Here is a 17,016-nt window from a genome sequence, read left to right on the forward strand (position 1 = left end):
ACCACACGCTAATAAAGACGGCATGGCTAAAGCCAGGTTTATAAAGACCACATGGCTAAAACCAGGTTTATAAAGGCCGCATGGCTAATATCACATTTATAAAGACTGCATGGCTAAAACCAGGTTTATAAAGGTCGCATGGCTAATATCACATTTATAAAGACTGCATGAATAACTTCACGTTAATAAAGACCCGCATGTCTAATATCACATTTATAAAGACTGCATGGCTAAAGCCACGTTTATAAAGACCGCATAGCTGACTTCATGTTTATAAAGACCGCATGGCTAAAGCGACGTTAATAAGGACCGCATGGCTAACATCACGTTTATAAAGACCGCATGGCTAAAGCCATGTTTATAAAGACCACATGGCTGACTTCACGGTTATAAAGACCACATGGCTAAAGCCACATTTTTAAAGACCGCGTGGTTGACGTCACAGTCTTTTCAGTAGGCGTGCGTGTGGGATACTCAGACGGTGCGTGGGAACTGGACGATTAAGCGGATAATTGGGCACGAGTTCCAAACAAACAAGCACAAGAATGGGTCCAGATGGGTGGGACAAGGTCAGAGAAATGCTTTTAGTGAAGGTCTGGTAAAGGGCTTCCTTTATTGTTCCTTTAATCCTTTAGAAAACAATCCACTCTAGATTAATGGATGTGCACCTAGTGCTATTTTCTGATTCATGGTAGTTGTATTCAAGGATCTTTCTCTCTCTCTAAGAAATGTGACACAAATACATAAAGTATTTTTGCCATTGCTCCTGTATTGCTTCTACATCCTGTACGAAATAAGCAGGAATGATGAATGATATTTATGCGTATCTGCTTGAGATACCCTGACTCCCGAGATTCCCTGACTCCGAGATTCCCTGTCTCCCGAGATTCCCTGACTCTCTTGTACCAGTCAAGCTAATAGAGAAAAGAAAACAATGTTTTACATAAAATTCCATCGCTGTCATTTTTCCAGTAAAGCGGTTTTGTTGCGGATTTGACGCTATGGGATCCCACTGGCTCTGCTAGCACGTACTCTGCCTACAGACCTTGTTAGTTGTAAATGTCAAAAGAAAGTAGCAGACAGACTACTAGTTTTGCTGGCCTATGCTGAGCACTTAAGAAAAGAGAACAATTAACCACAGATGGGAGTCTCAGAGGAGCCACACTTATCCTCTGCTACAGATGACTAAAGATGTCCTTTTAAAAATAATACTTTTGAAGCTGTTTATATTGTAGGTATGTAGCACCTGAAGTGGAATAGGAGAGTGGTCGTAGCCTGTGCGTGGGTCGTAGCTTGTGCGTGGGTCGTAGCCTGTGCGTGGGTCGTAGCCTGTGCGTGGGTCGTAGCCTGTGCGTGGGTCGTAGCTTGTACGTGGGTCGTAGCCTGTGCGTGGGTCGTAGCTTGTGCGTGGGTCGTAGCCTGTGCGTCGGTCGTAGCCTGTGCGTGGGTCGTAGCTTGTGCGTGGGTCGTAGCTTGTGCGACATGTCCAGTTTAATGTTCCGGTCTCTAGACGTCTCAGAGATGCTAATTTTTATTCTTTTTTTTTTTTTTTTTTTACATCTTTGGGCTTGCAAACATAAATCTTGGAAGTGGAGGCAGACACGTATGCTCATTCCATGACATGCATGTTTTTTTCTCATGATAAAAACACTCTTCCAAGAACATTAATTGGGAATTGGAGGGGGGACACAGTGGGTTATACTGTTGGCTCTTGAAATGGTGATTAACAAGCTCAGTTTCTATATTTACACACAGAAGCTGTTTTTCTTTACACTCAAAGTATAATTAGGAAAATTACAAACTATGACAAGAGAAGAAGTGGAAGGGAGCTAATTAGATACTAGTGGGCTGAATTGCATTTTTATACGCGTAAAAGTTCACAATGAATGTAATTGCTCTGTCTTTGCTTGTATGTGTGTTATCTGCTACAACGCAGTTGTATTTGTACTTGTAAACCATTGTAAAAAAACAAATTCTCTTTTTTTCTTTTTTCTTTTTTTTTTTTTTACCAACTAATTACTACATTTCTTTGTCCTTTTGATGTTTTCCTGAATTGTCCTGTCCAAGAGGTACCAAACATAGGATTTATATTTGATTTGCCACTATACTGAAAACTGCCTGTCGCATAATTCTATGACTCTCCTGTATGTGACAATAGATCAGTGTCATTAATCACTGACATAATTTCACAGACTGTTTCATTAGTGTAAACATTCTGAGCGTTTATGAAGAATTAAGAAAATGAGTGACCCAGGCAAGGTATGCACAGAATTGAAATCACTGACTGGTTGTTAAACAAATTCATATAGGCTTATGTCATGTAAACTGAGCTTCATAGGAGTGGGTGACGTGTGGAACATGTTTATTAGTTTATACAGCAATTTCAGTGAAGGTTGTAGTGTATGTTTTTCAGACATTCACGCCAAACTAAAGCGTCTCATTAACAAAAACTTTGCTGTATCTCTACCGCCATTTAGTGGGCAAGTTAGGAAGTGCAACTTAACAACTTAACAAGGCAGCAGTTTTGATTGGACATTTTGCATGCGCTGCCTTTAGTTAGCCTGTGTCAGTAACCCACTGAGTTTGAGACAGAGAAAATGTGTACCAATAAGCAACATACCAATAATTGCTATAAAGGTATAGCGATAAGCAAAAATATGCTTTACAGTTTTAAACTCGCTACCAAATTCAGGAAATGTGTATTGTTATTGTATTTGTTGTTGTTGATGATGATGACGTTTGACGATGATTGTGATGACGATGACGATGATGATGATGTTACTGTTGTTATGATACATGACTGGTGTTGTTATCTTCAAACTGTTAGCTGAACACAGCTGGCAAAGAAATGACCTGTATTTTTAGTCCTAGTCAAATTGAATATTTGTGTGTTCAGCTTCAGATGTTTCGGTCCAGAGCGCTTATGCTGCTGGAGCAATATGATTGTAAATGGTTGAGACTACTTTATTAGTCATACTTTTTGATAAAAGTAATAAAAGTTTGCTTGTTTTTTGTCAAAATGTCAGGCATTTTGAAGTACAACATTCAGAAATCCATCAATGCTAATAATGAACATTTCAGGAAAATATTGCATTTAAGAGCCTCTAGACAATCAATCACCCACTGATCAAATTTGAATAACAAAACCACGAAACAAAAAGCCATTTCATTACAAATGTCTCAAGAAATAGTGAAATAGCTGTCATAGGAGACCAGACATAGGCAGCCTGATTTTAATTCATGTTGATGTTAATTAATTAGCGTAATCTTTCTTATAGCATCAGAGGACCATCTGTATGTGTTATAGGTGACCTTTTACGAGCAAGCAGAACAGAGAAATATGGTATATCAGAGCAGATAGATGCAGATCCCTGAGATTAAATATATATTCTTCCATCCCATGACTTACTGAAATGTGTCTGTTGATGTCTGGAATAATAGTCCAAATCTCTTCTGTATTCACACTGTCCATTTTTCCTTGATCTTATGCTGAATTCCCACACAAGCTACTGTTTCTTACAAATGAGCTAAAAGTATTTTAGTTCTGTTAATATATTTATTTTGATGTTGTACTGTAGTACGGTGCTAAATGAAGAGGTGAGTTCCATTGCAGTACAATAAAGAACAGTTTCAAGATAAAGCAAAGACAAACCTCTGCTACAACAAAGCTACATCTTCCGAACACGTGAAAGTGTGGGGAAAGGAAAGAACTTGGCTGTCCCATCACGCCACAGTCTGGGTGACACTCAGTGCAGGCAGTCTGCTGCCTTTGGCTTGTCCATCGGGCTCTTTGGTCTTTTTTAGTGATGATGTAATGAGCGCTGTACCAGCAGGATGCCTTGTGCAGTGAACATAGCCATCGTTAGCCTTATATACAAGACAAAGCCTGCGACAATACACAGACTGGTGAACTGTGTTGTGCAGCGTCAAACAACCTGCTCATAATCACCGCCACTGAAGTCCAGTGTAGGACTCACTTAGTTCACCAGGCATTTCTTCAAACATATTCATAATCACAAAAATGTGACTAACATATTGAAAAAGTTAAAGCAACTAATTTGTGATGAGATGACTGGAGTAACAACCTTATTGGATTGTATGAGCTTACACAACGTTTTGCATTCGTACCCACATTTCCTGCCATGAGTTCACCTATTTATGTTAGTTACACTTCACTCACTTCACATAGGTCATTTTAGCTGAAACAGTGAGATATCTTAACCAGTCTCTGGTGTTATTAGTCAAAATGGTGTGTTGTAGCATCTTCAGGGTCAAGATTATCTCTCAGTGTTCTTGATCTGATGTGGCCACTGCCCTGTTGGCAGGTTTGTGTGTGTTGCTAATCACATTATTCCAGCTTGACTGAACTAGCCCCAAATTCAGCTTGGACCCTGTTGTTCAAAGGAACGTATTCAGCACTGTTCTGTTTCCATGGTGCTGTGTGCTATTTGACGACACCATCCAGATCATCACGTCACTAGGCACTAGACCTTTGTTGTTGTTGATGATGATGACGATGACGACAATGATGATGTTACTGTTGTTATACTACATGACTCATGTATGAAACAACTAGATTTTGGAACATCTTTCTGGGCTATTCCCAAAATGTTCCAGCACAGAGTATTTAAGCTTGGAGATCCTCCAGCATAATGACATTTTGGATTATGTGGGAATTTGCCACGGAACATCTCATTTCCTTGTTGTGGAGAGATGAAGTGTTTAGGTCACGCTATATGTCGAGTGTTGAGCTCTGGGCCTGCTGACATACTCAAGGACGATATTCCTAACAGGAGTACATGCAGCGTTTCACGGACACCGATTCATCTCGAGGCGCGAAGTGTCTGGTGTAAACAACATAAAAGACTGGTACAAGCTATTTATAATGTCGTAACAGAAAACAAATAAGATCACACAGTACATAAAAACAAACAAGATCACACGGTACACTTAGTATGGCTGAGAGCAGCTGGCTTTTTTTTATTCAGGGTTTGAGACCCATGATTTGAGCCTGTCCAAGACACATTTTCCTTCTAAAATGATGAGCATTGAGTGTAATGTTAGTCAAAGGATTACAGTTTTATTGGCTGTAATTAAGCACAACACTGGCTTAAAAAGAAAAAGAAATTGCCTTTGGAATTTCAGTTTGAAAAAGTTTTTCAGTAATGTTACCTAGAGGGAACAGAGAATGCATCATCAATCACTCCACCAAGCCATATACTTTTATGAGATCACCGAGCAACAGATTTGGTTCACGGTGATACCATGATTTAGCTACTTAGTGAAGGCTGCAAGCCGAGAGCATTTTAACGGTATTGATGTGTTTATTTTCCCCAAGAGTAAAAAGTAATTTTTAAGCTGCTATCTATCTTTAAATTAACAGCTTTGCTTGTCCCACACTAACCTAATAATGTGCAAAATCTTCACCTTTTGCTACTTTTTACTGGAAGAAAACATGGACATCCATGTCATCAGAATAATGTGTATTGTTAAATTTTGTCATTACATCTGTTTTGAAACCTAAATAAAGCAGCAGGCACAAGAAGACAGCAGGAAGGATTGGGTTGCAATAAATGTCAACACTGCACACATCAACACTGGAGACGGGTCTCTGTCAAGGGTTTCAGCACTGCCTGGAGACAGGTCTCTGTCTGGGTTTCAACACTGCTTGGAAACAGGTCTCTGTCATTGGTTCAACATTGCCTGGAGACAGGTCTCTGTCTAGGTTTCAACACTGCCTGGAGACAGGTCTCTGTCTAGGTTTCAACACTGCCTGGAGACAGGTCTCTGTCTAGGTTTCAACACTGCCTGGAGACAGGTCTCTGTCTAGGTTTCAACACTGCCTGGAGACAGGTCTCTGTCTAGGTTTCAACACTGCCTGGAGACAGGTCTCTGTCTAGGTTTCAACACTGCCTGGAGACAGGTCTCTGTCATTGGTTCAACACTGCCTGGAGACAGGTCTCTGTCTAGGTTTCAACACTGCCTGGAGACAGGTCTCTGTCTAGGTTTCAACACTGCCTGGAGACAGGTCTCTGTCTAGGTTTCAACACTGCCTGGAGACAGGTCTCTGTCATTGGTTCAACACTGCCTGGAGACAGGTCTCTGTCATTGGTTCAACACTGCCTGGAGACAGGTCTATCTCAGGGTTTGATGCCAAGGTGAGCAACACTGGTCAATGGTGATTTTGCTTCCTGTTTATTAAAGATACTTGTTTATTTTGTACTGTTGCATGCTGAATCCAAATATGTTATCAGAATTTCTCTGTCACCCTATTATGTTGGCAGACTGCTGCACACTAAAGAGGGATGTTCCTGAGGCCAAATATATTCAAAAATCATATACATTTAAAAGTATGTAGCCTTATATATAAATAAGTAATATATCATTAATGTAACATTTAGAGACTTAAAAACCATCTATGACAGAACATTGTAAAATCATATTTAAATTCAGCATAAAACATACTACAAGATGCATCTATTTTAGATTGGAAACCAAAAAAAAGTGAAATTGTTTATATTATGTGAATTTCTCATAATTTGATAGGGTCACATAGCTGTAACACTAAAATTTCTCATTTCTTAATATTTACTTTCAAACCTGAAAGTCTGGAGAGTTTAGATATTACTAAAGCCTTAGGGATTTAATTTAGATTTTCTAGAAAGACTCCGGTATCTGCATCCAGTTGTGAATTTGATCTCTTTTTCATCAAGTTTTATTCCTCAGAAATTACATCAATTAACCATCATACTTAGGATCTCTGATGCAAATACCATGTCTTAATTCAAATCTTGGTGTAGTTCCCTGGAGGAGTTTAACTACTGTAATCTATCACTGCCTTTGTAGAGGGTTGTTGTGGCTTTAATAAAAAGTGAGTCAAACTGAAGAGATTTTTAAGTTTCCCATATAAACGTATGACTAATGTTGTTGAATGCTTTTTGAAAATCTAAAAATAAAATGAAGGGGTTTCCTAGAAGCATTTCTTTATACTCAATGAGATTCAAAACAAATCTGATGTAATCAGAAATATTATGACCTTTCAGGAACACTTATTGACATTAATCAATAATCTAATTTAAATTTGCAAAAGCAAAAGCTAGAATTTTGTAATCAATGTTTAACAATGTTACTGGACACCAATGATCAAGAAGCAATGAGTCCTTGTTTAGCCTAGGAATTAATGTTCTGATGTCTTCTTTCAGTGATTTGGGGAGATTTTTTTCTAAAGCCTTTTGTTACAGGATCTACATTCCTTATAAAAATTCATAAGTGAGACCATCACATCCAAGATATTTATTGTTTTCATATTTTTAATTGCTTCTTTAATTTAATGAATGTGTAACCTTTCAGAACATACGTTATTGTTAAAGTCATTTGTGACCTTTGACTTGAAATGAATCATCTGTATAGGCCAAAGTGCATGTATAATCATTTTTGTTTTAGTATCATCATTGATAGTACATCATATGTTTCGCTACCATATTGACTTCACCTGTTTTTCAAGACTGACAAATTGGTATTTTCTCCCTTTTCTATCCATTGTCTTGATCTTACTGGTCCAGTACACTTCCATAAACGAGTCCTTTACAGCTGTTTCCAACATTTTTTCCAACGTATTAGAATTTAAACTGGTTGTTTCTTTCAGGTAGTTGAAAGAATGTAAAAAAAAAAATGGAAAGTGGTTGTTTTCTTTCCATTGTTTTAGTTTTCGCATGGCATTCCTGAACTTAGTAAATCTCACTGTAGGAAAATTACTGCCAGCACGCGGACGACGTCATATCCGCCCTAACAGTGTGGCTAACTAGCTAGGTAGCCGCTACGTTCTTCGGGAGCAGTGTTGTCTAGCAGGTCCGTTTCTGCCTGATTTAGCCTAGTAGATATACTTTAAAGCGAAATTTTTATATTTTCATTAATTTCCCTTTCTTTGTGCAACAAAAGAAAATCTTCAAAACTGAAGTTGTACGGGTAAAGGTAAGATCTGTAATTTTCCTGAAGTTGGGGGTAAACCTTTCAAAATGGCTGCTGTCGTTAGCCTCCTGACAGGATTAGTTTAGCTAGCTACTTACCGCATAAAATGGCGTCGTTATGGTGTTTTAATGATACCGGCTTTGTGTTTCACAGTGGTTAACTAGCGCGTAAAGTCATATTACACTCGTAGCCAAATGGGTTCGTGTAATCTTCTTAACTAGCTAAGCTACTGTTGGTGACTGCACGGTTAGCCAGGCTATCTGGGCGAAGAACATGTAGTTTAGCTAGGTTAGGTTAGCCTGCGCTGGTCAGATATAAAGCCACCTAGGCCATTAGTGGCGTGAAACTAGCTGGGTAGGTAATGCTAACTACCTGGATTCATTTGTATGGTTGATACTGCTTGTACAACCAGTCCACGACATTTTATTTAACTGCATTTAGCCTAGCTAACGTCGTTGTTTTTACAAAGTCAGTAACCTAACGCTAGCTATCTGGGTAAGTTACGATGGTCTTCTAACGGCGACTTCAGATTTGTGCTGGCAACGATGAAACAATGAGGAAAATGTGGTGTGTGTTAGCTAGGTAGGTTAGTTTGTTTTTGGAAATCCAGGCCTTTCTGGTAGTCAAGAAAGGGGAAAACGCGCGGGTCCGTAACATGGGTGAAGGGCGCATTACGTTATCGTCCAGTTATGTGGCTGCAGCGTTAACTAAACCGCAGCAGGGCTCTTCGACTAACTTACTGGGTAGACTAGCTAAACTAGCATAGCTAGGCCACGTTGCCACTCTTGTTTGTTAGTGTTTTGTATGCCATCCTCTAACGACGCTTCTCTGTCTCGCACAGTTCGGTTTTCCCAACCCCACCCTTTGGTTATTATTCTTTTGAAGATTCTTCGTTGTCAAGCCGCCAAAGTGGAGAGTGTGATTGCAGAAGGGGGTGCTTCTCGTTTCAGGTGTGTGCTCAATAAATGGGTATTTCTGTCTGTGTTTAAACTCGTCGCTTAATCAAACTATAAAGCGAATCATTTCAACAATCAGTGGGTGTCACTCTTGTTTTGAACGATTTGTGTTCGCTGACGGGTCAAGCTCTTCGTGTTGGTTGCAATATTTGTTTTTGGGATAACCTCCTTTGTTTAATCATTTGAAACATGTTCTTTGTTTAGAAAAGGAAAGCCCAGTTTTTAAATAAAAAAACACTGTTGTGCGTTGTTGATGCAGAGTGTTCATGCATATCTCGTAGAACTTTCTGGGTATGACTATTGCACAGTATGTGTTGCACAGAGGAAACACTCAAGTTTCATACATTTTGCATTTTCCATGACATTAAAAAATATAAGGTGTTAATTTCTGGAATTCTAAATATGCAAAAAAGCAAGTCTGTAGCTCAAATAGTACAAAAAGATATTTTGTCTGTTTGTTGGGAATCTGTGTTCTTTGTTGAGCAAGAGCTTGGTGGTGTGCTTATAAACAGACACATCTTTCAGAAATGTTTCAGAATGGGGAACTGTGGGATGTTTTTCCTTTTTTTGGCCCTAGAATGGCTGCTTGTTAACCCGATAGCCTTGATTTCCAAGTAGCTGTATAACCCTGACATACTACATTGTCTTTGGAAAAAGTGACGCCTTACACTCACGACGAAGGAACGCTTTAGGTTGCCAGATTTTGTTAATGTTCCTCCTTGTTCCAGTGCTTCTTCGGGGGGAGGAGGAGATAGGGGTGCACCTCAGCACTATCCCAAGACTGTCGGCAACAGGTGAGTCCACGACACATTTTAGAACTAGCCAATAACATTTTTTTATTTAATGTTAGCCAGTCCGGTAAAACAGAGCTGCTATTTAAAAAAACTTGAAAATAACTACAGGATTGGAGCTGGGTAGGTTGGGAATTTGTATAGTCTGGTTTATTTCCTATTAAGTGCAGAAATGACTCACTGCAGTGCTTAGTATTTGTAACAGTTGTCCTGTTGCTAGCCCAGAAGTGTTTGATATTTCGGCCCATGTCCCCATTCTTTTGTGTTTTAGAATATTCATTGGCTGGCTTACCATGCACATTAAAGTAATATTTCCATCCAAAGTACTGCTTTGACCTATTAGCCATATTAACAGAAATATAGCCTAGTGTTTTTGGTAAGGGTTTTCTGTGCTCCAACCTCTTAGCGAGTACCTGGGGAAAACCCCAGGGCCTAGCGTTCAGAGATGGGTTCCTTCACGAAGCACTAGACGAGATGTCAGCTCCTCCAATGAAAAAGAACGGCATGATGCAATATTTAGGAAAGTAAGAGGGTAAGTGTCCTTAAGCATCTGGCAGAGACTTGGGGGGGGGGGGGGGGGGGGCTACTTTGTCCTTGAATCTAGAAGTCTTCCAAGGTGTTTGGTTGAATCGTCTGATGTACTCAAATTGGATAATTGACTATTTTTTATGATGATAAACAAAGCTCTCTTTTTCCTCTCTTCACCTTTGATCTTCACTTTTGACCTTTGATCTTTCCTTCCTGTAGGATACTTAATAAACTGACCCCGGAAAAGTTTGACAAGCTATGCCTTGAGCTCCTCAATGTGGGCGTAGATTCCAAGCTCGTCCTCAAGGGAGTCATCTTGCTGGTAAATAGAAGCAGAACCAGATTGTTGGCTTGTTTGTTTTTGTTTTTTTATTGGGTCCTAGTTAGTTAATCATTTTTTGTAAGTCATCTCGTTACAAAATAAGCTAGACAACTAAGTTTACAAACCCTACTGTTAATCTTTGGCTATCTGTTAGATGCTGAGGCATTTTGTGTTATAAATAACTGATGAGGAACATTTGAGTTGGTATTGTAGATATCTTGGAGTGAGGGATGTTTCTTCATGTTTGACTCATCATGTGACATTAAGAAGTGAACAGATTTTGTTTCCCCACAAATCCAAGTTTTAAGTGAAATGGCTGCCTTTTGGATCCTTATGTTGCTAACATCTTTTGTCTGTTTTTTGTAGATCGTAGACAAAGCCCTAGAAGAGCCTAAATACAGCTCACTCTATGCCCAGCTATGTCTGCGTTTGGCAGAGGATGCTCCAAACTTTGATGGCCCTGCACCTGACATTCAAGCCACGCAAAAACAGAGCACAGTAAGTTTTCATTGCAGTGTTCTGCTTGTCCTCAATGTGTCCTGCTTGACCTCAGTTGCAGTTTTTTACCCTGTGTTGTCACTAAGCCTTTCACTGTGCCTTGTAGACTTTCAGAAGACTTCTGATTACCAAACTTCAAGATGAATTTGAGAACCGCACCAAAAATGTTGAAAGTGAGTGTTAATACACACACCTCCCTCCTCGTTACTTTCTCATAAATTGGAATTTCCTGCTTGGCTTGCTCACTGTTCCTGTTTTGTAGTCTATGACAAACAAGACAACCCTCTCACTTCTGAGGAAGAGGAGCAGCGTGCCATTGCCAAGCTCAAGATGCTGGGAAACATCAAGTTCATTGGGGAACTGGGCAAACTCGACCTCATCCATGAATCTATCCTTCATAAGTGCATCAAAACAGTGAGCAAAATGTGCCACGTTTTTGTGTCTGTGCTCTGCTTTCTAGTGGAAGCAGGTCGGCATGACATGCGTCTCTGTTGGTGCTGTTTTCTTTTAGCTTTTGGAAAAGAAGAAAAGAATCCAGCTCAAGGATATGGGGGAGGATCTGGAGTGCCTCTGTCAGATAATGAGAACTGTGGGGCCTAGACTCGATCATGAGAAAGCCAAGGTGAGGGAAGCAGCCATGCGCACAGTGTTTGTGTTTGCCTGGACAAATGGAGAATAATTTAGTAAAGTGCAATATGAGTAGGACCACTTTGTCTACATAGCACAGTTTTATGCTTATACTACATTCACCAAGTACTATTTCCCTGTAGTATCAGAACATTGCCTCCTTAATGGCCCTCTGTCCTGCAGTCTTTAATGGATCAGTACTTTGGCCGTATGCGTTCCTTAATGAACAACAAGGACTTGCCAGCCAGGATTCGTTTCCTCCTGCAAGACACCGTGGAGCTGCGAGAGAACAATTGGGTTCCTCGCAAAGCCTTCATCGACAACGGACCAAAGACGATTAACCAGATTCGTCAGGATGCAGTGAAGGTCAGTTTTCCTTCTCTCCTTCCATATAAACCTTGGGCAGTCTTAATACCGCTTTGGTTTTGAAGGAAAAGTTAAAACTTTGACACTTTTCTCCACCTTTTGTTTATTATGGGGTGGCTAATCACATTTTGCTCCCTCTAGGATTTGGGTGTCTTTATTCCACCTATGAACCAAGGAATGAGAATGGACTTCTTTCTGGAGGGGCCTTTCATGACGACCAGGATTAAACTGGATAGAGAAACTCTTGGAGGATTGGCTGACATGTTTGGACAGATGCCAGGTGCGCACGGCCTTAAAGCTTCAGTGCATTGTGTATGGTTAGATCCTTTGCCTGAGGTCTCACATGCATAAATGTGTTTCCGTAGGCAGTGGAATTGGGACTGGTCCAGGGGTGATCCAGGATAGATTCTCCCCCACGCTGGGACGTCATCGCACAAACCCACTCTTCAATGGCCACAGCGGACACGTAGCTAACCCACCGCCGTCTCAGTTTGACTTGGCTATTAAGCCCTTCATGAAGTCTAATCAGGTTGGCATCCCTATCATAACAGGGCCCACAGATCACCCAAAATTAATATTTAATTAATGCAAAACAGCTAATGAAACACTAATGTTTAGGCTTTGGTGAGCACATTTACCTGAATTCCGAGCACGCTACTTTTGTTAAATTATTTTAATACATGTGAACTTTTGCCTCTTCTTGTCTTAGGGGCAGAATCAGCATGTTCTTAACCAGAGCCATCCTACCCAGCAGCAGGGTCGCTCCAAGGACATGCCCCCACGTTTCAAGAAGGGTCAGCTCAATGCCGATGAGGTAAACCTCAAGAAGGAAATGTGCACTTTTTTCCTCTGCCGGTACCCAGTGATTATAAAAAGACGCGTTATTCTGAGGGTTTCACTAGATGTCAGTTTTCTGCCTTTCTCTGCTCTGGTTGTTTCTTCTTCTTTTTTTTCTTTCTTCCTGTCCTCTGGTCTGTCCTGAAACTGACACCTGGTCCGTTGATTGTGGTTATGAGAGATGAGGGTGCCACATTGTGCCTGTTTCTCCTGTCTTTGACCCACCCTCCCTCCCACACACACAATCCAGCTCTTACGGTCTGTCCCACAGATCAGTCTGAGACCAGCACAGTCATTCCTGCTGAATAAGAACCAGGTGTCGAAGTTGCAGCCCCAGATAGCCACCATGATCCCACCCAGTGCTCAGACTCCACGCACTCAGACTCCCCCGCTCGGGCAGGTAACGGAAGCAGCGGTCCCTCGCCCCCCACGTTGTCAAGCATACCTTGCCTGAGAGTTTATTGCATTATACCAGTGCCTTGTTTGTTGATATTTCCTAACTTGCTTCTACTTTTCCTCTCTTGTGTGTTCAATGCTCATCAAAGCCTCCACAACTTGGTCTGAAAACGAATCCTCCTTTGATCCAAGAAAAGCCACAAAAGACAAGTAAGAAACCCGCACCTGCCAAGGAGGAGCTGCTAAAGAGGACGGTGAGTGCGACTTCCCCCGACAGATCGGGGGCGGGGAGGGTGGCTTCCCTGGATCTCATTTCAGAGTTCAGACCAATTTTCATGCCTCTTCACAAGTTCTGTTGTAGTTGATACTTAAGAGATTGAAAATGTGGGTTGCTTTAAAACAAGCCAAGTGATCAAAAAAAGGTTTATTTAAAAAATGATACATTTCACCTTCCTTAAGGTCAAAAGTGACTTCCACCATTGTTCCATTAGGAGACGCTGGTGACTGAGTACCTGAACAGTAAGAACTTGGAGGATGCGGTCAGTGGCGTGAGGGAGATGAAGGCTCCTAAACACTTCCTGTCCGAGATGTTGAGTAAGATTATCCTGGGCTCTCTGGAGCACTCTGACCAGGATAAGGAACAGGCAAGCACCCTGATTCACACACTGCGCACAGAGGGACTCATCACTGGAGAGAACTTCATACAGGTGTGTGTGCGTACTTGTAATCAAAGCAGATTAGTGAACGCTTGTATGTACTCTAATATTTTTCAAGTTGTGTAATTTCAGGTATGGTAACCATTGTGGTACATCATAAGAGTCTCGTCATCTACTTTCTCTAATAATGAAGAAAAAATAGCTGCAACTTCCAAAGTTTGAAAATTCAAAGTTGCACATCTTAACTTTTTTAATTTGCAATTAGAACTTTTAAACTGAGAGATGTCGTGTCGCTACACGCTTGTCACTAGTGAACAATTTTAGGAAACCTTTTAAAATTTGAACTTGACTGCTAATGTTTAATGGTTCACACATGTAGATTCAGTGTATTGGAGGTAGAAGTTTGGGCATGTGTAGCTGAGCTGCCGCTTCTCTCCCGTCTCCTGGTCCAGGCTCTGCTGAGTGTGCTGGACCAGTGTCCTAAGATCGAGCAGGACATCCCTCTGGTGAAGTCGTACCTGGCACAGTTTGCAGCCCGGGCTGTCATCGCGGAGCTGGTGAGCGTGGCAGAGCTGGCGCACCCTCTGGAGAACGGCACCCACTTCCCCCTGTTCCTGCTGTGTCTGCAGCAGGCATGCAAACTGAAGGGGCGCGAGTGGCTCACCGAGCTGTTCCAGCAGAGCGCCATCAACATGCAGAAGATGCTGCCAGGTGCGTAGCCACACTTCGCTGACCAACACACCACTTGGCGCGAGCGTCTGTTACATGTGACCGTTGTCTGATTTAAAGTTATGAGTTGGCTCCTTAAATGTGTTGCATTGCAGCTCACTCTTGTGCAATTGGAGTCGGAAAGGGACGCAATTTTTGCCTGGCTCTTTGTGTTCATGACAATCCTACTGACTGTGTGTGTGGTGTAGAAATTGACCAGAACAAAGACCGCATGTTGGAGATTTTGGAGGGAAAGGGCCTGAGCTTCCTCTTCCCCCTGCTGAAGCTGGAGAAGGAGCTACTGAAGCAAATAGAAGCAGATCCTGCCCCCCAGACCATCTACAAGTGGATTAAGGATAACATCTCGCCCAAACTCCACACAGACAAGGGCTTCGTTAACATTCTTGTGACCAGGTGTGTATAAAACCTATGTAACTAATAAATTCTTTATTTTACATACCACTGTGTACAAAAAAATGTAGACGACACTTAGATGAATTTAATAAGAATGTTTGAGCGCGTTTGTATACGTATACATGTGTCGTCCTCCCAGCTTCCTGCAGTACATCTCATCCGAGCTGTGTATGTGCGAGGGGGATGAACACCTCTGTGCCCCCACCAAAGACCAGCTGGAGCAGGAGAAGCAGCTCTTGCTGGCCTTCAAACCCGTCATGCAGAAGTTCCTCCACGACCACACGGACTTGCAGGTCAGCGCACTCTATGCCCTCCAGGTGCACTGCAACACCTATGGCTTCCCCAAAGGTAAGGGTCTTCGCTCGCACCTCTCCTCGCCACTGCCGCGTCGTCTTATTGTGGAGCTGCGACCAGAACCCGTATCTCTCTTCATCCATTCACCCATCCCGCTCAGGCATGTTGCTGCGCTATTTTGTCAACTTTTATGACATGGAGATCATTGAAGAAGATGCCTTCCTTGCTTGGAAAGAAGATATCACCCAAGAATTCCCAGGAAAAGGAAAGGCCTTATTCCAGGTAACTGTTAGGGGTGGTTAGCTGTGTAATTATGATTTATTCTTTTACTTCTTTAAACAAAACTGTATTTGTGTGACTCCTCCTCTCAGGTGAACCAGTGGTTGACCTGGCTGGAGACAGCTGAAGAAGAAGAGTCAGAGGAAGAGGAGGCCGACTGAGGAACTATCCAGAGCCTCCCGGTGCAGGGTGATCCTCTCCTACACGACACAGTGATCTCCCTCCACAATAACGCTCAGTCTCCACCACAGCACCAAGAGCTGCTGGACCAGTGATGCATCATGAAAAAACACATTATGAAATGTTAGAATTGTAGGCTACTTCACTTACAATGGTTGCTTTAATAGTTGTCTGTTTTGGCTTCAGTAGGAGGGGTAGAAATGGCTCACTTGATCAATAAACTCGAATTTTGCTGTTAATTTTGTTAGCGCAGAAATAAATGCTGCTGTGATTTTTGGCTTATAATTTGTCTAATACAATTAGGTGTCTTTTTAACAAATGTTTTGATCAATGAATGGAGGTGGGTGGATGTTTAACAGAGTAGCAAAACCGAGTGTGGTTGAGGGCCATTTGACTTGGGCAGTGCAGTAGAGACCTTTTTTGTAATCCTGTTGTGGATTGTGAAAAATTGTGAAATTGCAGTGTGTTCATCCCTCTGCATTCACAGTGTGGAATATCCAATGACTGTTTTTTGTTGTTTTGTTTTTGTTCCTTTGCTGTAAAATTTTAGCAGTTGTCTTTCTACAAACTGAATGGCTTTTTTGTTGTAAAGAGGTTTTTAATCACATTAATGTCAAAAGTCTAAGATCTTGACAATACTGCTGTCATTTAGAATAATCTTGTTTGACACCTTTAGCGAATAACACGGTTTTTGCAATTAACTTTTGATTGACGGAAACGAAGGAACAGGAACGTGGCCGTGGCAGCCAAAGACGCTACTCATCACCTGTATGACTGCATAGTGACAGCAGTTGTAATGTGGCCCTCTGGGGCCCCATGAGTCTGCTTCTGCTAAACCTGAAAAGCCAACAAAGTGAACGCTTTCATTTTAGTAACCAACCAAGGGGATGAAGTTATTTAATGAATGCATAAAAGAATATCCTCCCTCCGCTGCTCGTCAGTAGTCAGAGAAAGTAAAAGGCTTTTGCCCTTGTCAGAAAGCAATGCAGAGATTACCTCTTATTGACAAGTGTTTTAAATTTATTTGCAAGGATGTCAACTCCATTATATTCTCCAAGGTGGTTGGTGCCTGTCGGTCTGCTTGAATGTAAAGGGCTCAGTCATGTCATGTCATGTGTAGGCTGTTGTAGAGCTTTGTATCTCGCACCACTGTCAGCTCAGTAAAGGTAAACACAATTACCAAAAAATGTTCTCCT

General features: G+C 41.5%; 1 protein-coding gene and 1 non-coding gene across 2 annotated transcripts in view; both read left to right on the forward strand.

The window, feature by feature from the left end:
- The window catches only part of eif4g2b (eukaryotic translation initiation factor 4, gamma 2b), a 77,738-nt gene extending 60,731 nt beyond the window's left edge, over positions 1–17,007 (forward strand). Inside the window, exons 2-21 of the mRNA XM_081715315.1 lie at positions 8,810–8,918; positions 9,653–9,718; positions 10,122–10,247; positions 10,463–10,565; positions 10,932–11,063; positions 11,170–11,236; positions 11,326–11,477; positions 11,575–11,685; positions 11,874–12,056; positions 12,198–12,336; positions 12,422–12,585; positions 12,766–12,870; positions 13,165–13,293; positions 13,439–13,543; positions 13,781–13,996; positions 14,398–14,656; positions 14,863–15,067; positions 15,207–15,415; positions 15,522–15,643; positions 15,733–17,007. Of these exons, the coding sequence (XP_081571441.1) occupies positions 8,810–8,918; positions 9,653–9,718; positions 10,122–10,247; positions 10,463–10,565; positions 10,932–11,063; positions 11,170–11,236; positions 11,326–11,477; positions 11,575–11,685; positions 11,874–12,056; positions 12,198–12,336; positions 12,422–12,585; positions 12,766–12,870; positions 13,165–13,293; positions 13,439–13,543; positions 13,781–13,996; positions 14,398–14,656; positions 14,863–15,067; positions 15,207–15,415; positions 15,522–15,643; positions 15,733–15,801 (2,771 nt within the window). The 3' untranslated portion in view covers positions 15,802–17,007. The remainder of the gene's footprint in view (positions 1–8,809; positions 8,919–9,652; positions 9,719–10,121; positions 10,248–10,462; positions 10,566–10,931; positions 11,064–11,169; positions 11,237–11,325; positions 11,478–11,574; positions 11,686–11,873; positions 12,057–12,197; positions 12,337–12,421; positions 12,586–12,765; positions 12,871–13,164; positions 13,294–13,438; positions 13,544–13,780; positions 13,997–14,397; positions 14,657–14,862; positions 15,068–15,206; positions 15,416–15,521; positions 15,644–15,732) is intronic.
- LOC113582313 (small nucleolar RNA SNORD97) lies at positions 12,912–13,084 on the forward strand. Its single transcript, XR_003411146.2, has one exon. It is a non-coding gene; the product is annotated as a small nucleolar RNA SNORD97 (small nucleolar RNA).
- Positions 17,008–17,016: the final 9 nt, after the last annotated feature.

The sequence above is a fragment of the Electrophorus electricus genome, chromosome 6 (genome assembly GCF_041902795.1).
Source record: "Electrophorus electricus isolate QZ-2024a chromosome 6, ASM4190279v1, whole genome shotgun sequence".
Lineage (NCBI taxonomy): Eukaryota > Metazoa > Chordata > Actinopteri > Gymnotiformes > Gymnotidae > Electrophorus > Electrophorus electricus.